General features: G+C 39.4%; 1 protein-coding gene across 4 annotated transcripts in view; it reads left to right on the top strand.

The window, feature by feature from the left end:
* Nucleotides 1–21,462, top strand: part of sgip1a (SH3GL interacting endocytic adaptor 1a) — a 41,150-nt gene extending 19,688 nt beyond the window's left edge. For 2 of the 4 annotated variants that reach the window (XM_078789961.1, XM_078789963.1), the window contains 17 exons: nucleotides 2,004–2,015; nucleotides 3,969–3,990; nucleotides 4,102–4,186; nucleotides 5,133–5,221; nucleotides 7,369–7,437; nucleotides 7,975–8,049; nucleotides 8,116–8,862; nucleotides 9,074–9,195; nucleotides 10,345–10,492; nucleotides 13,582–13,641; nucleotides 14,315–14,426; nucleotides 15,906–16,061; nucleotides 16,494–16,629; nucleotides 17,555–17,757; nucleotides 17,854–17,918; nucleotides 18,099–18,263; nucleotides 20,649–21,462. In XM_078789961.1, coding sequence (XP_078646087.1) covers nucleotides 2,004–2,015; nucleotides 3,969–3,990; nucleotides 4,102–4,186; nucleotides 5,133–5,221; nucleotides 7,369–7,437; nucleotides 7,975–8,049; nucleotides 8,116–8,862; nucleotides 9,074–9,195; nucleotides 10,345–10,492; nucleotides 13,582–13,641; nucleotides 14,315–14,426; nucleotides 15,906–16,061; nucleotides 16,494–16,629; nucleotides 17,555–17,757; nucleotides 17,854–17,918; nucleotides 18,099–18,263; nucleotides 20,649–20,671 — 2,289 coding nt within the window. In that variant the 3' untranslated portion in view covers nucleotides 20,672–21,462. Of the gene's footprint in view, nucleotides 1–2,003; nucleotides 2,016–3,968; nucleotides 3,991–4,101; nucleotides 4,187–5,132; nucleotides 5,222–7,368; nucleotides 7,438–7,974; nucleotides 8,050–8,115; nucleotides 8,863–9,073; nucleotides 9,196–10,344; nucleotides 10,493–10,998; nucleotides 11,059–13,581; nucleotides 13,642–14,314; nucleotides 14,427–15,905; nucleotides 16,062–16,493; nucleotides 16,630–17,554; nucleotides 17,758–17,853; nucleotides 17,919–18,098; nucleotides 18,264–20,648 lie in introns of all 4 variants that reach the window. The other 2 variants (XM_078789960.1, XM_078789962.1) reach the window with 2 other exon arrangements.
* The last annotated feature ends 3,901 nt before the right edge of the window (nucleotides 21,463–25,363 follow it).

Consider the following 25,363-nt stretch of genomic DNA (forward strand, 5'->3'; position numbering starts at 1 on the left):
TTCCGATACTAGCAAGAGTACTCAATGAACTCCGCTTTTTCTCCTCTGAAGTACTTTGATACCCCTTTTTTGCTTTTGAAAGTTTATAAGATATTGTTTATGAATTGTTTTGCGGCTCCAGTGTATTTTCTTTTAGTGAGCGAGGAGGTAAAATGGCTCTTTTGATAGGAAAGGTTGCCGACCCCTGATTTAGACCAAACAAACATGCATTGTGACGGTTGGAGTTTGAGAAGATACATACATGGTGTTTAAACTGCGGTTGATGTGTTCATGTCATATTATTGTTATAAAACACTACAGGACGCTAAACTGTGCCTCCGTCTGCCGTCATAACAGAGGTGTGTGTCTTGCCATGATGAACATGCGCGAATTATGCTAGAACAGGGGTCGGCAACCTTTACTATGAAAAGAGCCATTTTACCCAATGCCCACTGAAGAAAAATAGCCTGGAGCCGCAAAACATATAGTATGTTTAAAACAACATTGGAGGGAATTTGGGGGTATCAAAGTAGTTCAGATAAGAAAAGACGAGTTGGAGTACTCTTGCTAGTTTTGGAGATAAACTTACATAAATGTATGTGTAAACTACTGTAAACGTAAAAACAAGTTCCCATGCCGCTGTTTTTAAATTATCTCAAATTTATTTTTTAGATTTGTAGGTAAGTATTACTTGTTTTTCTTCATGTACTGAACTGGATAGCAGTCAGAACTCACTCAGGATGCATTCATGGTCTCAGACAAAGTTGGATTTTTTAAAACTCATTACAAAAGACGTGCATTTTCTCCACTCGGGTGTTAAAAATATTCAAGCATCGCAAAGGGAGCCACAATAAAGAGGCTGAAGAGCCACATGCAGCTCTGGAGCCGCAGGTTGCTGACCCCTGTGCTAGAAGTTGTGACATAATTAATAAAATAAATAACATTAACACATTATTTTTGATAGCCCGAGTTGTAACAGTCTTTGTTTCTCTTTATTTGCCATTGTTTGCTACATATGAAGGAAAATAGCCAAAGATTGTCGTGATTTTGGTGGATGTATGACGACGTATCAGGTTATTAAAATAAATGTTTAAATCTGCACATGAATTAAAGTAATTGAATTTTACTTTCCTATTATAATTAACCCGATAGGGGCGGGCCAGGGACAGGGATAGCGTTGTTAGCTCATGGCTTCCCTAATTCATGTATTATTGTTTTAGTTGTATATGATTTGCTTCCTAATCTTCCTTCTATTTCCCCTTTTTTTGTGTTGCCTCTGTTATCCTTTGTAGAGGAGTCCGGTAAGCTTTTGCTTTGCATGCTCATGTGTAACAAATCTTAGTGATCCTGCACGCTTTGCTTTATTTCACAGCACAGTTACTTAAAGTACAAGGGCTTTTACATTGCATTTAAATCAGCAAACAATTGTGTGACTAAGACATTTTAGTATTGAGATAATTAGTAATTGTTTTCATAAATTCAGCCGTTTTTTTATTGAAACTATTCTTTACATTGCATATTGTTTGTTAAAATGCGAGGCAGTAGGCGATGACTATGAGAGAGGCACAAAGGTCATGATCTCATCACTTCCTGTTTACATTGTGGGAACAACAACGATTGGTTACGAGACCCGCCCGTTGCACTGTGTGCTCCTGCATGCCCCTCCCCCCCAGGTTGCGTCACTGTAATCACTCATGGCTCACTGCACAACTGGAGCGAGGGGTGGAGACGGAAAGGGTTGTGATGGCGTGACACGGGCAGATGGCGAGCTAGCTTACAATATAAATTAAAGAGATGAAACAAGTAGAAGGGATAATAGGGGAGAAAATTAAAAGAAATTATTAAATGGTGGGTTTAAAAGTGGTTATAACATTACATCGGTGAAATGATTTCTTAAAAAATCCTAGAAAGCTTGCATCCTTCACTCCTCCACCTGTCATCCTCTCATTCATATAATGTCTATGTTACTGATTTGTTACTCTCTGATCAGGTGTCTCTTCTCTCTTCCTTTTTGCTGGTCACAGAGACGTAGCCCGGTAAGTGTCCCGTTTTCTGCGTCTTCCTTTGGTCACATGGCTTCACTTGATTTAAATACAAGAGAAAAATACATTGATGGGATCAGTGGCTGAAGGGATGGCTGGATTCTATCAAAGGTATAAATAAAATGTGCACAGTCAAAGATATTTATATATACATGTGCATATAGTATATGAGTTTCCTGATTGTCAGGATTACTATTTTGCATGTTTACTTTACTGGGATTTCCAACAGCACTTTGATGTCTTACTTCAGTCACTTCCCATTTTGTCTTCTTATATCCCCTGGTCTCTTCTTTGGCTTTCTCCTTATGTCCTCTCTCCGCCTTCCTTGGCTCCTGTTCATACATGCATGCATATACTGTAGACATGAATGTTTAATTAAGAAGACAGTTCAACAGGCAGCATCATTTCTGTGTTACCCTTCCAGTAGTACTTGTCTTCTTAGTAGTTGTTTTGCCCTTAAAGTTGAACTGCAATTTTGGCGGAATTATGCTCATCATTCACAGTTTTTTTTTCCCTCTTCTGTGCATCATAACAAGAGAAAACAAGTTAATGTCAGCTAGCTAACAATGCTGTCATTGGGATACACCTATTTCGACTATGAAGTCCTGGTTTGATTATACATGCTGTGATCATTAATTAACACGTACACTGATGATAACATGCAATTGTTGCCATATTTGGATGATTTAAAAAAAACACTTATTAAAGCTTATTTTCGAGGCACATAAGGATTGTGAATGATGGGCAAAATTCCCCCCAAAAGTGCAGTTCTCCTTTAAGCCCGCATTGAAAGCCTCCCATTGCCACAAAAACCAAAAATAGTAACGTTGTGGATAAAATATTTGTAATGGTAATGGTTTTATTTCATTTGAATGAAATGCATCAGATTACAATTGAATGCATCACATAATCAGTTCACAGTTCCACATGTTCAAAAGGAGTAGGAAGAAGCAAAGCTTATTAAATCCTACCCCTCCATCTGGTACTTTTACACACTGTTACATTTGTTCACTTCCTGCTTTCCATAATGCAGTTTTTTACACTTTGATATTTTCTCATGGTACTAGATCAGGGGTGGGCAAACTTTTTGACTCGCGGGCCGCATTGATATGACAAAATTTACAGGGGGGGGGGCAGACTATATATTTTACACGTAACAGTCCACCTGGTATTATTGTATCTGTAAAATTGTCATGCAAGCTGCTATTATTATTTATTATTTTATATTTATATTTAAATATTTTAAAAATAATAAAATATTATAATAATTACAATAAAATTAAAATAATAATTATTATATTATTATTATGTAAAATATGCAAATATAATAATATTATATATAATTAATATAATAATTAGTAATAATAATAGTTAGTAAAAATATTATAATATAATTAGTAATAATATAATAATTAGCATTAATATACTAATTATAATAATCTAATAATAATCTAATAATAATAATAATTATTATTATTATTATGTGCTTGTGTCCCTTTTTTCAGGAGCACTTTGTAAACAACAGACCATGTCAAAAACCGAAATTGATAAAACCATCAAAAGGTTGGCTCAGGCCATGATGCCAGGTTGTATGTTGCGTTTAAATGAAATACTTTGGAAAGATTGGGCCGGCCGTATTCAAACACTTGGCGGGCCGGATGTGGCCCCCGGGCCGTAGTTTGCCCACCCCTGTACTAGATGAATTACTACAATTGGAAAAGGTCTCTTTAGTGTAATTAGAGTTTATGATAATATAGATCAGTTAAGTGAAATAGACACTACAAAGAAGTATTTAGTCAACACTGAAAATAACAAATACTACAATTATAGAGCCATATAGAATAATGACAATAAAGGAAATATATTAACTTCCTAGTTTAACTTCTTTGTTTACATTGTAGGGATTAGTTTATTTGAGTTTTTAAATGTTATTTTCCATGTTTTTAGGGGTTGAAAAGCAACACCTCCTGTAAGTACCACTTTTATTAAACCTTCAACGTAGCTTCCTTTTTAATCATAAAGAACTAACAGAATGGGATTTAGACGTCTTATGTTAGACACGTTCAAATATTATGTCCAGGTGAAGAGATTGTCAGACCACGACGTGTTGTTCCTTCTGTGCCTACTACGGCCCCCACACCAGCTCCTGTACCACAAGCCCCCAGGTATGTACTACGCTGTGTTTGTACATACTGTACTTCACTGCATGATAATGTAAACCATTAAAAAATGGTGTTTTACTTAAAATATACAGTCATCCCTCGTTTGTAGTGGTTAATTGATTACAGACCAATAAAATTAATTTATTTTTATAAATGAATTTCCATGTTATAGGAGTTAATGTTAATAAATTAAATGCTTTTGTAGCTTAGACATAGACTCCCTTTATTGTCATTGCACAAAAACACAGTAGTGAAATTGCCAACGAAATGTCGTTGCCTGGCTCCCATATAATAACAGACACAAAAGAAGATAAGTAATAATAAATAATAATAATGTGGAGAATAAATAGATAGAATAGACACCAAATATGAACAACATTGCCCAAATAATTTAAATAATTTAAATAAATAATAATAATGTAAGCTTATTTGGCATTCAGCAGTCTGATGGCCAGGGGGAAGTAGCTGTCTCTGAACCTGGTCGTCCGATTGATCCGATCAATCAAGCGAATAAAGTTGATTCTTGGTTTAATTAAAAATTGGCCATCACTTCATGGAAATAAAATATTAGTATTATCATTATTATCTCAGCCAGTGTCTCTCAAAGTCTGGACAGCTTAATAATTACATCCGGACTCGCCTCCACTTTTTATCATGTAAATAAGAAATATTTGTTTAATTTATCACAACGTTCATCCATCACATGTTTTGACACAGTGTCTCATTTTGTGTCGTTATTGCAACCTAGTGACCGCAATACTACATATCACTTGTATTTCAATATGTTTTGACTAATTATAGACTGTAGTCTACCACTAAAGTGATAATCGAGTCGTAATATTGCAAGGGATGACTGACTGTATAATATGTAATTTCATTAATTTGATAACATGAATTGTACTTAGATATTGTTAACTCCATGCAGTGTTTTTTTTCTAAAATGTCCCAGTAGTAGTCAAATTACACCAGCCCCAGAAGACACCACAGATTTATTTGGGCCTCCTTTGGAAACAGCCTTTGGAGAGCAGAAAGTAGAAGGTAATTCTCCACTCTGTATCGTTGTTACTTTTCATTTTGGAAGACTTATGTTGTGATGACACTTGTGTGTACAGCAGGATAAATAATACTGCATACATCAAGACAATGGGAATCGGAACCATGCAACTTTAGTACCCGTTGGAGAGGACCTTTTTTGGCGTTTCTTGTACTAGATTACCAGGCTTGCGCTCAATTTTAGTCTCATCTGACCACATGACATTCTGACAAACAGGGCTGGGCATTGGGTCTCGAGCATTAATGAGGCTGGGACTACATTGCGATTCTCCTGAGACCATTCAATGTTTTTTTTTAAATTTCGATGCCCAGTCCGCTGACTGGTAGAAATAAATGCCGTTCTGCGCGGACTCCAGGCTATATTTCTGGGCTGCTGGAGGCCCGGTTCTCCGCTGCACTTCCCAAGAACCTCTCAGGTATGCGGCATCGGAATGCCATTAAGGCCATTATGGCTGTCAAAACCATGAACACATTGTCGTTCTGTACGGGAATTTTTGCTACATGAAGCCCAGTTCCTTGCTAGACTTCTCCGTCGACACTGGAACCTTGTTAGCTGTGCTCAAGGAGGAACATGTCATCACTCTGGCCGGCCTCCTAGGCTGCTTTTTTTTTCAATTTTTTGTCTTCCGACCTGAAGGTTGCAGGTTCGATGCTCCATCCTCACATGATTGTGAGGAAATGTTCTTGGGCAAAATACTGAAACCCAAGTTGCTTCTGATGATGCTTCAAAAAACTATGGGACTGTTCATGTCCTTGTAAGAGGAGGACAGAACTAAACAGGGTATCAAATAATGACTTATATCTCAAAGGCTTTCAGACAAATCCTGCTTTTTCGTGTTCTCTCCCTCCTTTCCTCACCGACAGTATATTGTAACGTCCCTGTCCTTCCCTTAAGGCTTACTTGTCTTTTTTTGATGAATTACTCTGCGTTTGCTGTGGTTCCAAGTGTCACTGCGAGACATTTGCACAGTGCACCTTGTCAATATGCAGAGCCTGTTGTCACCTGCTCTTAGTGAGTCCAGTCAGATTTATTGAGGCAGACTCTGGTTGAGCTCTTAGCTGTTACGTAACCTGCATTTTACATTTGTTTCAGGAAAATAGATTAGATGTTAGATGACTTGTTGTACTGTACTACTTCTTATAGATGTGAATGAGGAATTATAAATTATAGTGTATGATATGGATACAATTTTACATACAATACTCATTATAACCTGAAACTAGAAACCTGAAGCAAGTGCAGTCTAAAGACATTCATTTTCTACCGATTATCCTCACGAGGGTCGCGGGGCGTGCTGGAGCCTATCCCAGCTGTCTTCGGGTGAGAGGCGGGGTACACGCTGGACTGGCCGCCACCCAATCACAGGGCACATATAGACAAACAACCATTCACACTCATATTCATACCTATGGACAATTTGGAGGGGTAAATATTGTTGGAATTGAACTCTGGGTTCCTAGCTGTGTGGCCTGCGCGCTAACCACTCGTGCGGCCCAAGTTATACGTATATATTTAAAGAGAAAAGGCATCTCAACTTTGTAAAAGAAGGGAAAATCATCTTTGCTTTCCTCCATTTTTTTTAAATACTTACACTTTCTTCGTAAATTTGGACTTTATTCTGATATTTTGACTTTATTCCTATTATATTCTAACTTTTCATTAATTCATTCATTTTCTACCGCTTTTTCCTCACGAGGGTCGCGGGGGTGCTGGAGCCTATCCCAGCTGTCTTCAGGGGCGAGAGGCAGGGTACACCCTGGACTGGTCGCCAGCCAATCACAGGGCACATATAGACAAACAACCATTCACACTCACATTCATACCTATGGACAATTTGGAGTCGCCAATTAACCTAGCATGTTTTTGGAATGTGGGAGGAAACCGGAGAAAACCCACGCATGCACAGGGAGAACATGCACACAGAGATAGCCGAGGTTGGAATTGAACTCGGGGCTCCTAGCTGTGAGCCTTGCGTGTTAACCACTCATTCACCGTGCAGCTGTCTGAATACATTATCATTTATTATTATGTGTTTTACACTAAATGTACTATACTGTACCTGGAGTGGTTTATTTCATCTGACAGACTTTTAACGCTCATGTTTTGGTGTTCTGTTCCCTCCTGAACCTAGTGGTTCTATCTGAGACTGATGTGTGGGGGGCTCCACTGTCAGAGTCCTCAAGACCCTTCCCCACAGGAAGTAAGTTTAGAGTTTCCTGCTAATTATAGTATACTTCTTCATCTCCCTGGTGACTACACAAGTATTCATCAAATCAATCAATTCATCGCCTAAATAACAGACACAATCGCAACATGGTGCTGTGATTATAACACTCTCCATTTGTCAGCATCTCTTCTTTCATTTCAGCACCCACCCTTTTTTGCTGCCTTTTCTTTTGCTTTTGGCGTGCATGAGCTGTGTCGCATGGGTGATGTTTTCGAGGGGCCATCTTTCACAGGTGGAGCTTTCGTCTGTACTTGTAAAATCATTTCAATCAAACAAAAGCCTGAAACTCACACTCACTCTCTGTGCATTTTGTGCTGTAATCCGTTTTCCTTGCACCACCAGGTGTATTGCTGGAACTTTTGTGGATTATTTTCACTCTTATTTCGAGTCATTCTGTCTGATTTTCGTATGGTTGAGTGATGATTGAGTCGCTGTAACAAATTCAACTGAGTAAAATGAATAAATCCTGTGTAATATTAGAGATTATTTGATTAGATTTTCCATCACTAGGTCCACCTCCACTTCCACCCAAGAATGTCCCAACGTCTCCCTTGGCAACTGGCCCTGCTTCGTCAGATAACACTGGTATGCAAACCGACTAGGCGTCTCCACAAATGATCTTTTATTGAGCAGTTGTTGTGTTTTTGTCAGATGAATCAGGAGAAGCAGAGAACTCCTCAAGAAAGCCATCCATTGCTGACTTGGATAACATATTTGGACCAGAGCAGGCTCCCCCAGCAGATGAGGATGCCGGTGACACGTGGGTCTGCTTCACTGAAAAATCTCCTGACCGACCACCTCTACCAAAGGAACCTGCACCTCCGCTTCCCTCATCCCCACCCAGAGAGGAAGCAGCGCCTCCGTTACCCACCTCTCCCCCACCACCGGAATCTCCTGTCCCACCATTACCGATGTCCCCACCTCCCTCAGAAGACACTTCATCGCATCTGCCAAAATCCCCTTCAACAAAAGAAGTTACCAATGCTTCTTTAACCACTTCCCCACCTCCCTCAGAGGAGCCTGCTGCACCTTCTATCCCTTCTGGGCATTCTACACCTGATAACCCAAATCCACAATCTCCATCCACTTCCTCACTTCCTTCACCCAAGGAGCTTGCCTTTTCACCCGCTTCTACTCATCCTCCAGCAACTCCCAAACCAAGCACGCCTCCAGCGGTGAAGTCCCCCGCTGAGGAAACAGCAACATTCTCCATTCCACCGATCCAGTCAAAGAATACAGACGCCACCCAAGCTAAAGAAAATGAAGGTGAAATTGCCACCTCGCCCAAAGATTCAAGCCAGGGCAACCGAAGTACACCTCCACCACCCCCTCCTCCTACATACCGGGCAGTGGTATCATCACCGGGTCCGGCATCAGGAGCTGGTGGGACAAAAAGTGGTGCGTTGATAATGATTTTTTTTGAACAACATAACTTTGTGGATGGGGCTTTCTTTTGTTTTTTTGTTTTTTTTCCTTTTAATTATGGAAATTGTTTTAATTCTGTAAAGCACTTTGTGTTGCATGTCTTTGCAGGAAAAGTGCTATACAAATAAATTTGATTTGATTTGTTGTTATCATTAATATTATTATGTTATCATGTGCTTTATAGGTTCTTCTTCTCCTGTACGACCTTCCACTCCTTCAACAGTCAACCCCACTCCACCTCCTCCTCCGCCCCGCCCCCCTTCCAGACCCAAACTCCCTCCTGGAAAACCATCTGTAGGAGATACTGTAAGTATACTTTAGTTAGGGTTAGCACAGTTATATACAGTAAAGTCTCGTTATAGCGATATCGGTTATATCGAAGTACTGCTTATTACGATACTATTTTCATTTCCCGGCAAATTTCTAGTCTTTTATGATATAATTAGTTCCGTTAGTACGATACCCGGTTATTATGATAATCCGGTTACTACGATGCCCTTTTCATCTCCCGCCAGCCAATTTGGTCTGCTTATATCGATACAAAAGCAGCTTAAATCAATCTTTGCTTAAGGATTTCAATACCAAAAAAAGAACACGGCGAACGGCTGCTTCCAGTCAACTTTATTTTTCACACTTCCACCACCAGAGCGCAGCACACACACCGATTCCTGCACTTCCTGGTTCACAGGTCATGCTCAACCCGCCCCACATAGCTGGCCAAACACATGCCTGCAACAGAAGAACCAACTGACATAGCATACACACCTATTCCAACGAAGACACAAGCGTACAAATACATGTATTTAATTGTGTTGTATTCAGATATCTTTTTATCGCTTGTAATAATCACTGTTTTTCATATGTACATGCTGGCGTTCGTGGCATGTGTTTGGCCAGCTATGTGGGGCGGGATGGGGGGTGGAAGTGTGAAAAATAAAGTTGACTGGAAGCAGCCGTTCGCCGTGTTCTTTTTTGGTATTGAAATCCTTAAGCAAAGATTGATTTAAGCTGCTCGACATTGTTCTATACTACATTGTTCGGCGCAGGATCGGATATATCGACAGTCCGGTTATATCGATATTTTTTCCGACTCCCGACAATATGGATATAACGTATATTTTGTGAATTTGTGAATATTTTGTGCATTATTGCCCACTTTTAATGCAGTTCGGCGCAGGATCGGATATATGGATAGTCCGGTTATATCGATATTTTCTCCGACTCCCGACAATATCGATATAACGAGACTTTACTGTATATTTATAATATAATATATATAATATTTTGTAGCACAATAACAGATACCACAGGACTGCTCAAGTCTAGCGGGAGGACATATCACAATTACTATAAAATCATAGTTACTGTAGTTTGGGGCGAGTGCTGTTGAAATATTAATATTGAGTTTTTGTCAACTTTATTTCGTTTTTTTGTTGTTTTTTTTTTTTTTTCCAGAATCGACCATTTAGTCCACCAGTCCATGCAGCCAGCCCCCCACCCATTGCTCCTTTGGCACGTGCGGAGAGCACCTCTTCCATCTCCTCCACCAACTCCCTCAGTGCCGCCACCACTCCCACTGTCAGCAAGGACCTTTCTGTGTCAGGTTTGTACATTATCGCCTGTTCCCTGAGCTTTGCAATCGGCCTACATAAATACATAGTGTTTAGAAATTAATGCAGTATATAATTGATTTCAACATCACTCAAGCGTCTGATCCCACCATAATCATATTAATGAGGTAGGTCATTTGAAACAATACTCACATCAGATGAGTGTGTAACTGTTACAGGCGTTAATAGAAATGGTAGGGAATAGTTACCCCTCCAAATTGTCCATAGGTATGAATGTGAGTGTTCTCATATTCTCATAGCTATCTTACACACACATTCTAGATATGATGCCAAAGGTTGATAAATAATAACTAACAAAACCAACTTAACTAGATAACAATAACTTTAATTTTATTTTGTATTTTTATACTTTAATTTTCATCCTGTTTATCATTTGTATGCATATATAATTTTTACATTTTCATACTTGTTGTCCCATTGGTTTGATTCGCTCTCTTTTGTGCTACCCCATGTTTTTATTTGTCCTTTGGCTTGTCAGAAGATGATGCTTATGTAGACAAGCTGCCTTCCTTTGGGAGACATTTTGATTCATTTGCAGGTATAGTAGAGATCTCATCAGAAGGTTGTCGTTGATGCATTTCATCTAAAGTGGATATTCTCTGTACATGTCAGTCAAATATATGTAGGTAAAGGGCCAAATGTAACATTGATAGAATATAATTGCTTCCCCCATTGTATACACCTGTATATACAGTATTGTACTCCAAGCTTCATTTACTCTAAGTTGGGAGTCTCAAAATATCTGCTTTTCAGTACCCTTTTGCTGGTACAGTAGTACAAGTGTACGTTTCTACTTGTCACAACAAAAATCAGAAGCATTAATGTGAATGATGGCATCTTAGCATTCACAAAATATACGTTATATCGATATTGTCGGGAGTCGGAAAAAATATCGATATAACCGGACTGTCGATATATCCGATCCTGCGCCGAACAATGTAGTATAGAACAATGTCGAGCAGCTTAAATCAATCTTTGCTTAAGGATTTCAATACCAAAAAAAGAACACGGCGAACGGCTGCTTCCAGTCAACTTTATTTTTCACACTTCCACCACCAGAGCACAGCACACACACCGATTCCCGCACTTCCTGGTTCACAGGTCATGCTCAACCCGCCCCACATAGCTGGCCAGGATCGGATATATCGACAGTCCGGTTATATCGATATTTTTTCCGACTCCCGACAATATCGATATAACGTATATTTTCGTCATGAAAACACTGAGTCTATTCACTGAATCTTCCCTCTAAATTATACAAATATTTACTCCTTTACTTCAAAAGATTGTTCAATACTTACCTCATATTAATTACCTGTAATCCTCTAATTACCGTCCGTCGGTGGAAAAGCCGAAACGGTGTTAGTCGAAAATCAAACAATACGCCGTTTACAGATTTCGCTAATGGTGGTATTGAAATCCTTAAGCAAATATTGATTCAGCTTTAAGCTGCTTTTGTATCGATATAAGCAGACCAAAATTGGCTGGCGGGAGATGAAAAGGGCATCGTAGTAACCGGATTATCATAATAACCGGGTATCGTACTAACGGAACTAATTATATCATAAAAGACTAGAAATTTGCCGGGAAATGAAAATAGTATCATAATAAGCAGTACTTCGATATAACCGATATCGATATAACGAGACTTTACTGTACATACAATACAATACAATATACATTCCCTTATGCCTATACGTATATTTGACTAGACTTCTAAAGGTTTGGCTCACAAATGTCGGGATCACAACACGGTTGCCTTCGTCTTTTCCACACACTCATTGCCTTTTAGGATAGCCTCCCCATCTCTCATTTTCACTCTTTCTCTCTGCACTTTCTGCAGATATTCACACATGTCCCCCATAACATTGGAAGCTATGGTGGCACATAAAGCTTTATCCCGCATACCCATTCATCACCACATTTGGGTGTCTTTCTCATATGACTGTTAAGGCTCTTCTCTCTGTTTGATGACTGTGCACCGGCGGCTGTCTCACCATGTCACCATGGTAACTTCCTGTCTCTTTTCCAAGCAACACATATTGTATTATGTGTTCATTGAGTGCTGTCTATTGGCTCAAAAATCATACATCATACATGCATACTGTCAGATCAGAACGACGGAATTAGGAAGGCATGGTATTTTGGTATTTCCGCCATCTTCTTCATGACACAGCCTCAAAATCAGCCAATCCTGACAGCTCTTAAAGCCGCCACCACCTCCTCCTATGCTTGAACCGTGACCCGTGCCTTTCAAACCTGTCATTTGTACACTCTCCAAAGAAAGACGGCCCTTGAACACCTCCCTCACCGTCTGAACACCTGCCATTGCTGTTGTCTTCATCAGGCCCTCAGGCGACCCACCTAATTTGCATCTCATTCACAATATTTGTCTTTCACTCTTGTCATTTGCAGGATAGCTTGCACAATTGGAATATGATAATAGGCCTGTTTTACTATTAAATTAAGTATTGTCAGTTAAACGACAATATGATTGTTATATTGTTAGCCGCTTGCATGCTCTGTGCACCAGTTGCCTTTTTTTTCCTGCACCCTACGAATGGCCGCATTGCTGCCTCCTACAGGAACTTTATAAAAAGTGCAGTCAGCCACCATCCATTTTATAGTGGTTAGAAATGTGTGCATAAGGTTAAAACCTATATGAAACCGATATTGATTAGCTCTAGTGGGGTATGTGCAGCATAAAGTGTACATTTAAAAACTGCGACCAACTATTGTGGCAACATTTCATACTTCAGAACCAATGTCTAGTGACGGCACTCACACAACACTCCATATTGTCACATGTTCTATCATAACTATGTCTGGGCTTGCCGTGGTCCTCTCTCGCCCCTCCACACCCCGGCCCCCACCTCCGTTTCACCTCACAGTGACGTGATAGACCTGCCATGTAAGACTCACGCTACTATCCTTCTCTCCTCCCCTTCTCACCCACCTCCGTTAACTCCTTCCTTCCTGTTCCTGTTCATCCCCCTCCTTTGCCACCCTCCGCCCCATCCCCACTTCTGTCCTTCAACCCTCACCCCTTGACCCCACACAGAGAATGACCAGCCATCCCTTGTATGGTTTGACAGAGGGAAGTTTTATTTAACCTTTGAAGGTAAGTTTTTTTTATCTGCAGCAGGGCTAACTGTAGCATTTACGCACTCTTTTGAGGCTCATCTGTGCAAGCTTGGTTCCTGCCCTGCCCTGCCCTGCCCTCTCCTCCTTCCTCGACCCCTCCCTTTATTCTTCCTGTTCCTACATCTTCCTCACCCATCACAACCACACTAACATCTGGCTGTCACCCATCATTGTCCAGTCAACTATGCTGTGGCCTCGTTTTTTTTGTTTTTTTTTCCAGTCTTGTCCTCCTGACATAGTGCATCCTTGTTTATACCGCACTCCCACTGAAGAATCATCATTCATTGTACATGTGACTAAAATGTCTTCCATGGTCTCCTTTTGTGTTTTTGGGCTCATCTTTGCACTTTGTGGTCTTTTGGCTCTTGTCAAACTATTTCAGCTTTAACAAAAAAAAAAAAGCTTGCACATTTCTATGACAGCCTCTTTTCTAATACATGCTTGCTTTATTGCAATGAAAATGTCAACATAGAAAATATTTAACAATGATATGTAGCTTCATAGATTCGCAGTCAAAGAGCAGAGAGAAATGCATACAGCATGCACATAACTTACATTTTAAACAGTAGTTGGTTAAGAAAACAAGGAAAACAAAGCAAAAATACATAGAGTATATGTTGGTATGTTTATGTGTGTGTCTGTTATATCAGGCTGCTCCAGAGGGCCAAGTCCTCTCACCATGGGGGCTCAGGACACACTCCCAGTGGCTGCTGCATTCACTGAGACAGTCAATGCCTTCTTTAAAGGGGCCGACCCCAGCAAGTAGGTCAATCAAATGCATTGCTATCATTGCTTAGGTCACATTTTAGGTTTTCCTTATTCTAAGAAGACTTTTGTGTTGGAGAAATACAGTACAGTAAAGTCTTGTTGTATCGATATTGTCGGGAGTCGGAAAAAATATCGATATAACCGGACTGTCGATATATCCGATCCTGCGCCGAACTGCATTAAAAGTGGGCAATAATGCACTCGACATTGTTCTATAGTATAGAACAATGTCGAGCAGCTTAAATCAATCTTTGCTTAAGGATTTCAATACCAAAAAAGAACACGGCGAACGGCTGCTTCCAGTCAACTTTATTTTTCACATGCCTGCAACAGAAGAACCAACGAACGCCAGCATGTACATATGAAAAACAGTGATTATTGCAAGCGATAAAAAGATATCTGAATACAACACAATTAAATACATGTATTTGTACGCTTGTGTCTTCGTTGGAATAGGTGTGTATGCTATGTCAGTTGGTTCTTCTCTTGCAGGCATGTGTTTGGCCAGCTATGTGGGGCGGGTTGAGCATGACCTGTGAACCAGGAAGTGCGGGAATCGGTGTGTGTGCTGCGCTCTGGTGGTGGAAGTGTGAAAAATAAAGTTGACTGGAAGCAGCCGTTCGCCGTGTTCTTTTTTGGTATTGAAATCCTTAAGCAAAGATTGATTTAAGCTGCTTTTGTATCGATATAAGCAGACCAAATTGGCTGGCGGGAGATGAAAAGGGCATCGTAGTAACCGGATTATCATAATAATCGTGTATCGTACTAACAGAACTAATTATATCATAAAAGACTAGAAATTTGCCGGGAAATAAAAAATAGTATCGTAATAAGCAGTAATTCGTTATAACCGATATCGATATAACAAGACTTTACTGTAACAGCGACAAATGAAGGATGACTGTATTTCTCATGAATTCCCAATGTATTCCCGCATATGGCCATCACTAAGACCGGTAAATAATGGCTATAACAGGTTGGATACTGACCTGGTAAAGCAGCAGAGGGAGCTGTCTGTAGGACAGGGTGGTTTGGTGAGCCACCAGTGTGGTCACAGCCTCCTCGTGTGTGGGACCCAAACAGTAGTCGACATTATGACGATCTTTCAGACGGAACAGTTCCTTTCCCATCAAGTCCCAACGCTCACTGGTTCTCCAGAGATCTGCTGAGCACAAACTAGGCATTGTTTCTAAGATTGATTTAAGCTGCTTTTGTATCGATATAAGCAGACCAAATTGGCTGGCGGGAGATGAAAAGGGCATCGTAGTAACCGGATTATCATAATAACCGGGTATCGTACTAACAGAACTAATTATATCATAAAAGACTAGAAATTTGCCGGGAAATGAAAATAGTATCGTAATAAGCAGTAATTCGTTATAACAGATATCGATATAACGAGACTTTATAACGAGATATACTGTACTCTGTATCGCTTTTATATGAACCCTTCTTCTTTTTCCTCTCCCTCAGATGTGTTGTGAAGATCATAGGTGAGATGGTTTTGTCGTTTCCAGCGGGAATCACACGGCACTTTGCCAATAACCCGTCCCCCGCTGTGCTAACCTTCAGCATAACCAACTACAGTCGACTGGAGCATGTGCTGCCTAACCCCCAGCTGCTCTGCTGGTAATGAAACAATTGTGCACTTTGAAATATTATCAACAGTAAAGTTATTCAATGCAGAGTCTCGGTGAAGTTTTTTTTTTTTTTTTCAGTCTGTTAGTCCACTTACATGTTAAAACGCTTACTAAACTGATATACCCCATCCGTTTGTTTTGTGATGTTTGTGTGCATGTGGAATAAAAGGCATGACACATTTTGTTTTAATGCTTAATTCAAGTACTATATTTGTGGCATTTGTAAATAATAGTCATTAGTGTAATTTTTTTTTTTTTATCATAATGCACATCAATATATTTCTTATACAGATGGTCCTCGGTTTACAGCAATCCTTCTGCATGTACTTCTTCCACTGCTAATACTCGGTTATGTTAAACGCTTACACTCACTTACATGATTGGTTAGTGTATTTTGTTTTTCTGTGTGTCTCCTCGCTAGCGACACCAGTACACAAGCCAAGGCTGATGCCAAGGACTTTTGGGTGAACATGCCAAACCTGATATCTCATCTAAAGAAGGTGTCTGAACAGAAGCCGCAAGCAACATACTATAATGTGGATATGCTGAAATATCAGGTGAGCTAACTGAATATAAACTAAATATATTCAGGATGATGATAGATATGTTTTCAAAGGAGGGATAACACCTTTAAATGTATAAATCCATCCCTCCATCTGGTACTTTTACAATCAGTAAGTGTTACATTTGTTTGTATAATTTTAAATTTTTTTGTTGTTTTTTTTAACTTTTGTTTATTTTTTGACACATACTGAAGTACAAGGTGATATGCCATATAATGACCATAGTAACCGTCAATATGTGTCATAATGTGTGTGTGTGTGTGTATTTTATATATATATATATTTTTATATATATATAAAATATATATATTTATAAATATATATATATGTATTTTATATATATATATATATTTTATATATATATATATATTTTATATATATAAAATATATATAAAATACACACACACATATAAATACACACATTTTTATATGTATATTTTATATATATATAAAATACACACATGGTATGGGTACCATAGTAACCGTCAATATATTGCGATATATACGGTTACTATGGTACCCATTATGTCATTATATGGCATATCACCTCGTACTTAGGAATGTGTCAAAAAATGAATAATAAACAATAAAAAATTATGTCAGAAAGGCAGGAAGTGAACAAATGTAACAGTTTGTGAGTGGGTGGTCATATACGAGGTGCATTATTTAAAAAAAAAAAACTTAAACTGTATTATGGAAAGCAGGAAGTGAACAAATGTAACAGTTACTGATTGTAAAAGTACCAGATGGAGGGGTAGGATTTAATAAGCTTTGCTTCTACCTACTCCTTTTCGACATGTGTAACTGTGAACTGATTATGGGATGCGCTCAATTGTAATCTGATGCATGTTCAAATGAAATTAAATAATTACCATAAAATGTCCCAGATTCATATAATATTTCTGTTTACCTTTTCCAGGTATCAGTACAGGGCCCCGTGTCCACCCCACTGAATCTTGCAGTGAGCTGGAGGTGTGAGCCGACCAGCACTGACCTGAGGATAGACTACAAATATAACGGCGAAGCCATGTCAACGCCAATGGCGCTGAATAATGTCCAGTTTCTTGTCCCGGTTGATGGAGGCGTTTCCAAACTACAAGCTGTGTTACCTCCTGCTGCATGGTGTGCATACAGTGAATACAGTACAGCACCAACCAAATAAAGAAGCTCATAGATTTTGAAAATATATACCGAACTGAACCAATGTTTTCCTAACAGGAATGCAGAGCAGCAAAGAATCCTATGGAAGATTCCAGATATCTCACAGAAATCAGAAAATGGAGGTTTGTACATTATGATATTGCCTCCCTTGTGTTAATCGGTGAGGCTAAATTGTCCATAGGTATGAATGATGGTCTGTGATTGGCTACTAGATTATGTGGACAAAGCCGGCATTATCCTTGCTGTCAGCAGGAAAAATAGATGTTGTCATAATCACATGGCATCAATGTGCAATTTTTCAGGTGTCGGATCTTTGTTAGCCCGCTTCCAGCTAACAGAAGGCCCAAGTAAACCAGCTCCATTGGCTGTGCAGTTCACGAGTGAAGGCAGTACCCTGTCAGGCTGTGATATAGAACTGGCTGGACCCGGGTATCGCTTCTCGCTTATCAAGAAAAGGTTTGCTGCTGGTGAGTATGAAATCATGATATAGACTCCTAATTCATTCAGTGTCATTGAAATATACAAAACCAGCAAATCGTTATTTACCTTGCACTGGATAGCTGATCTTCATCTGACAAGTTATGGAACGACTGCAGTCACTGGCTTTTTATTTAGGAAAGCAAATATCCTGCAGTTGTGGAATGAGTAAAGAATAATTATATAAATATGAAGAAAATAGGCTGCACGTTGGACAAGTGGTTAGTGCGCAGGCCTCACAGCTAGGAGACCCAAGTTCAATTCCACGCTCGGCCATCTCTGTGTGCAGTTTGCATGTTCTTCCCGTTCTTGGTTTTGTCCAGGTACTCCGGTTTCTTCCCACATTGCAAAAACATGCTATGTTAATTGGTGAGTGTGAATGGTTGTTTGTCTATATGTGCTGGGATAGGCTCCAGCACCCCCCGCAACCCTTGTGAGGAAAAGCGGTAGGAAATGAATGAATGAAGAAAATAGTGTAACGGTATTAACTGCTTTTATTACATTCATTCATTTTCTACCGCTTATCCTCATGAGGGTCACGGGGGTGCTGGAGCCTATCCCAGCTGTCTTTGGGCGACACCCTCGTGGTTCGCAATTGGTTTGACTGCGGCAACCCAAATTTCAGAAATTTTTAAACTCTTCAAATATCTTAGCGAATAGCCCAAACAAGAACATGTGACACATTTATGGACATCGGGTCATTACCTTTTTATTTTTGGTACCCAGGCAAGACCCCTGACCCATTTTTGGGTCTCAACCCTCCAGTTGAGAATCACTGATTTAAATGCGTTTTAATTAGTTGTTAGATTTAGTGTGTGAACCAGATTGTGTTGTGAGTAAACAGTGGCAATTGAAGAGAGAAGGTGAGCATTCTGAAGCTGAATCTAATAATTACGACACTTTTATTGCAAATGTTGATCAAAAAAATTGGAGAAGGATGTCAAATAACAGGAGGGTTTGAGCTGTGGACAGATCAATTGTGTCCCAGAAACTATTCATTCATTCATTCATTCATTCATTTTCTACCGCTTATCCTGACGAGGGTCGCGGGGGTGCTGGAGCCTATCCCAGCTGTCTTCGGGCGAGAGGCGGGGTACACCCTGGTGGTTCGCAATTGGTTTGACTGCGGCAACCCGAATTTCAGAAATTTTTCAACTCTTCAAATATCTTAGCAAATAGCCCAAACAAGAACATGTGACACATTTATGGACATCGGGTCATTACCTTACCTAGGCAAGACCCCTGACCCACTTTTGGGTCTCAACCCTCCAGTTGAGAATCACTGATTTAAATGCATTTTAATTAGTCGTTAGATTTAGTGTGTGAACCAGATTGTGTTGTGAGTAAACAGTGGCAATTGAAGAGAGAAGGGGAGCATTCTGAAGCTGAATCTAATAATTACAACACTTTTATTGCAAATGTTGATACAAAATCGGAGAATGATGTCAAATAACAGGAGGGTTTGAGCTGTGGACAGATCAATTGTGTCCCAGAAACTATTCATTCATTCATTTTGTACCGCTTATCCTCACGAGGGTTGCGGGGGTGCTGGAGCCTATCCCAGCTGTCTTCGGGCGAGAGGCGGGGTACACCCTGGTGGTTCGCAATTGGTTTGACTGCGGCAACCCGAATTTCAGAAATTTTTCAACTCTTCAAATATCTTAGCGAATAGCCCAAACAAGAACATGTGACACATTTATGGACATCGGGTCATTACCTTACCTAGGCAAGACCCCTGACCCACTTTTGGGTCTCAACCCTCCAGTTGAGAATCACTGATTTAAATGCGTTTTAATTAGTCGTTAGGTTTAGTGTGTGAACCGGATTGTGTTGCGAGTAAACAGTGGCAATTGAAGAGAGAAGGGGAGCATTCTGAAGCTGAATCTAATAATTACGACACTTTTATTGCAAATGTTGATACAAAATCGGAGAATGATGTCAAATAACAGGAAGGTTTGAGCTGTGGACAGATCAGTTGTGTCCCACACCGCTTATCCTCACGAGGGGTCGCGGGAGGTGCTGGAGTCTATTCCAGCTGTTTTCGGGTAAGAGGCGGGGTACACCCTGGACTGGTGGCCAGCCAATCACAGGGCACATATAGACAAACAACCATTCACACTCACATTCATACCTATGGACAATTTGGAGTCGCTAATTAAGCTAGCATGTTTTTGGAATGTGGGAGGAAACCGCACGCATGCACGGGGAGAACATGCAAACTCCACACAGAGATGGCCGAGGGTGGAATTGAACCCGGGTTTCCTAGCTGTGAGGTCTGCGTGCTAACCACACGGCCACCGTGCAGCTTATTTTTTATTACAATTTAGTATAAAAAGTAGATTTAATTAAAGTTGTTGTTGTTGATGACCTTCAAGGAAAGTACCTGGCAGACAACTAACTGATGAACAAACAAGTCCAGTGGACGGAGGACGACACAGAGGACAGACCAACATTGTCCCTTCGCCTGTTGTCCGAGCGCAGGACCACATCTTACCTACCCAGCAGTATTGTAAATCTTTCATTTTGCATTGTGGAACAGTTTATAGTCATGTAATAATGGTATTTGTATTTGTTTCATAACATCTCAATTGCTGCCGTTCCACTCCTGGACTCTTTTCCTCTTTTTTTTGTTGTTTTTTTTTAAAGTCTGTGCCTGTGGTCAAACGGTGGTAATACTTCGCTGCAGCTGCCTGACCAGCCAGGTCCAGCCGTGTTCTACTTCGGATCTAAAAAGTTGGCAGTAAAAAAACGATTTTCCTGAAGTTCTAACCAAGCCGCTGTCTTCCACCGATGTCAGTGCTTGTGTTAAAACTTGATATACTTTCCTGACTTATCATTCATCCTCTGGTTCGACAGGGTCTTACCGCCTTTGGATCACATACATATATTTGCTTTTGTAAATATTAATATAAAACCGCTGAGCAGGCGTTGTATTTCTTTGTAATGGTGGTGATAATTTCATAATTTCAGCCGGTGGGCAGCTGCAATGATGAACAAGTCTACTGGTGATGATGTAACAACAATGGGTTGTCCCTTAAAAAGAACTGTGTACAAAATGTCATTTTAAATCAATAATATATATCTATAAGGGCGTTTGGTGTTCTCCTTGTATTGTCAGATAGCCTTTCTGTTGTTGACCAGGACAGCAGTGTTAAATCCAGATAATATTTCTTTTTTTTTTTTTTTTTTTTAATTAATGACATGATTTGTTGTATAAAATGTGATTCTGTACATGAATAGAACATGACTCTGAACCCTTAAAGGTATACAGTAAATATTTCCATTTTTTTTTTTGTTATGTGTAGTCAAGTAACGTGTACAGTATAACGTATAATTTTTGAATTTTTTTCAGATCTAATTTTTTAATTCAAGTGCAACAGAAGTTTTGAGCTATATATAAATATATATGGGCGGGGTCGGGTAACTTAAAAAGATATAAATATCATCCTGGATGCTGTGTTTTTGCTTTGTGAAAGCAGTGTTACTGTAGAGTTAGTTTTACCATGGGCAAGGTCCACGCTGAAATAGAAATGTACTTTCATGCTGGAAGTTAGCTGGGGGCCACCGTGCCATTTTTATGGCTGTACCACCTGTCAATCACTAATGCATTCGTATAATATTTGGCATTCGTACACCCATATTTCTCCGCTTTATATTGTAACTACATTTATTTTTCATAACTTAAATAAAAAGCAGTTTGATGGCGCTATCTACAAGGGGGGAAAGTGATGCAAAGGGTGCTGTTTCAAATCACTCAACATTTTCCAGCTGGAAGATGCTTTGACAAGATGTGAGGATTTGCGATGCGGCTAATGCGAAATTTGCGTCCCCTAATTTGTTTATTATTGGCCCTCGGTACATTGCAGAAATTCAACACAAAACTGCAATATACTGTAAGTACATACAAATATCAAAATTTTCTGTATGTGGCCCTCTGTGAAGGTATCCAAAAATCGTCTCTCTTTTCATTTTCGCGAGGTACACCCTGGATTGGTCACCAGCCAATCACAGGGCACATATTCAAACCCACGCATACACAGGGAGAACAAGCAAATTCCACACAGAGATGACCGAGGTTGGAATTGAACTCTGGGTTCCTAGCTTGGGCTAACCACTCGTGCAGCCCAAGTTATGCGTATATATTTAAAAAAGAGAAAAGGCATCTCAACTTTGTAAAAGAAGGGAAAATCATCTTTGCTTTCCTCCATTTTTTTTTTAAATACTTACACTTTCTTCGTAAATTTGGACTTTATTCTGATATTTTGACTTTATTCCTATTATATTCTAACTTTTCATTCATTCATTTTCTACCGCTTTTTCCTCACGAGGGTCGCGGGGGTGCTGGAGCCTATCCCAGCTGTCTCTCATGCGAGAGCCGGGGTACACCCTGGACTGGTGGCCAGCCAATCACAGGGCACATATAGACAAACAACCATTCACACTCACATTCATACCTATGGACAATTTGGAGTCGCCAATTAACCTAGCATGTTTTTGGAATGTGGGAGGAAACCGGAGTACCCGGAGAAAACCCACGCATGCACAGGGAGAACATGCAAACTCCACACAGAGATGGCCGAGGGTGGGAATTGAACCCTGGTCTCCTAGCTGTGAGGTCTGCGCGCTACCCACTCGACCACCGTGCCGCTATTCTAACTTTTCTCCAACCTAATTTTAGATGAATCATATATTTTTTTAAGTTATATTTATAGAATGTACCACGGGCCAATAAAAAAAAACAAAAAAAACAGTGGGCTACAAACAGTTGTACTGACACTTAAAGTTTCAAAATAAAGCGAGTGACCGTAAACATCTACGTAAAACCATTCATGAACTTGACCCATGTGACGATACAAGCCTCTGTCCACTTTCACCATGCTTCTTTGTCCAAACATGCCCCCCCCCCCCCCTCAAATCACCCTGGTCCTTCAACCAGCGTTTGAATCCATAGCTTTATTTAACATCATTGTAACGGTCTCTGTGAGATGACATGATGAGGTTGTGGAGCGAGGCTAAGTTGACCCAAAGGCTTTTGTGTGTGTATGAGTTTGTGTGTATACCCCATGTGAATGAAAATAAGCTGAATATTTTTCAAACTGATGAAAAAAAAAAAAGAAAATATTTTATTGTTAATTATGGAGGGGGAAACAATGTGCTGATGTATATTTTCTCGAATACTCTTGACACGCCATGCGAACATTACGTTTGGATGTGTGGGAGTCACGCAAGACCCCCCCCCCCTTGGTACTGTCTTGTCAATATTGTGTTCAATAAATCCAAACATAGTCTTGTAAGGTCTGTTGTAGAACCATCTTAAACCGGGTTTAGAGCAAAAAAAAAAAAAAAGCCCCATTATCACTTCTCCTTTTAATGTTCCCCATCAGATACCCTTTTTAAAATGCAAATCTTAACACTGGACTGTTGTATTGGAAAGTACACAGTCCAGCTAATTGGTTCAAAGTATCAATGCAACAGTCACATTATTTATTTACTAAATTAACATCGGAACAAAGGTTACCACTCACTTCTGGCCTCCATCTTTTAATATCAAAATGAAACAAACTTATGTGTCCTGCAAAAATTCATAATTGCTTGTAAAGCATGCAGAAAAAAAAAGCAGGGGGGGGGCTTTACTTAACCTTTACTTGATGTGCTGTGCTGTGTACTCACTCACCTGTATTGATGTTGACCAGAGCAACAGTCTGTTTTTCTCTGCTGCTGTTAGTAAGAGAACTTGAACATCAAACACGTGCAAGATCAATGCTAAAATGGATTGACAAACTTAGTTCGCTTCCTTCCGAATCCAATAAAATTGATTAAAACTACAGATAAATAACCAATGTTTGTCTTGATTGTGTGCATCTCCCATTGTGTTTCTTTGTATGTATGTTTGGAGACACTTACCCGTGCTGTTGTATAGTTATAGGGTCAGGCAAAATGATGTGACACATTTGTAGGTTAAATAAAAGGCAAATAAAGTAAAAACAATAAAGTGATTTTATTTTTGAAAAGTACATATGGCAATTTTTTGTTTCTTTTTCAGTTGCTGCCATGAATTGGACTAGTGAGCAAGGAGGTTTCATTGTGGAAATGTTTATCAAAACAAAACAAATCTTGGTAACAGTCTTAGTAGACATGATCCCATACCAGTTCGAAACCGTCTTGTTATGAATTACCAACTTCAGACCTACTGGATCTGCATTGAAATGAAAGTCAAACAGCTGACCTCGCACCGCCAGAAGTTATTTAATTTTTAACGAAACAAAATGGCATTATATGTACTTTTCAAAAATAAAAATACTTTTTTGTTTCTTTACTTTATTTGCCTTTTATTTAACCAACAAATGTGTCAGATCATTTTGCCTGAACCTATATAACACATTCCCATAAATATTTTTTTCAACCTTCCCAAAGATGATGGCTGGGTAGCTAAGATTAAAAATCAGTTCCGAATATATTTTTTTAATTTCATTTTTCATCGGTTATCACCGCAGGGAACTTGCACTAGAAAACTTGCTATGTGATGTTACACTGTCAGCCCTTCCCCAGTTAAAAACACCATCTTGTTATGAATTACCAACTTCAGAGCTACTGGATCTGCATTTAAATGAAAGTCAAACGGCTGACCTCGCACCGCCAGATGTTATTTAATTTTTAAAACATAACGAAACAAAATGGCATATGTTTTTTTCGAAAATAAAAAGACATTTTTGTTTCTTTACTTTATTTGCCTTTTATTTAACTTACAATTTTATTTAATTTAATTAAAGTTATTTAATTTTTAAAACATAACGAAACAAAATGGCATTATATGTACTTTTCAAAAATAAAAAAAAATGTGTTTCTTTACTTTATTTGCCTTTTATTTAACCAACAAATGTGTCAGATCATTTTGCATGACCCTATATAACACATTTCCATAAATATTTTTTTCAACCTTCCCAAAGATGATGGCTGGGTAGCTAAGATTAAAAATCAGTTCCGAATATATTTTTTTAATTTCATTTTTCATCGGATATCACCGCAGGGAACTTGCACTAGAAAACTTGCTATGCGATGTTACACTGTCAGCCCTTTTCCAGTTATTGCC

The sequence above is a fragment of the Doryrhamphus excisus genome, linkage group LG4, assembly GCF_037039965.1.
Source record: "Doryrhamphus excisus strain RoL-2023G ecotype Guam linkage group LG4, RoL_Dexc_Guam_v1.1, whole genome shotgun sequence".
Lineage (NCBI taxonomy): Eukaryota > Metazoa > Chordata > Actinopteri > Syngnathiformes > Syngnathidae > Doryrhamphus > Doryrhamphus excisus.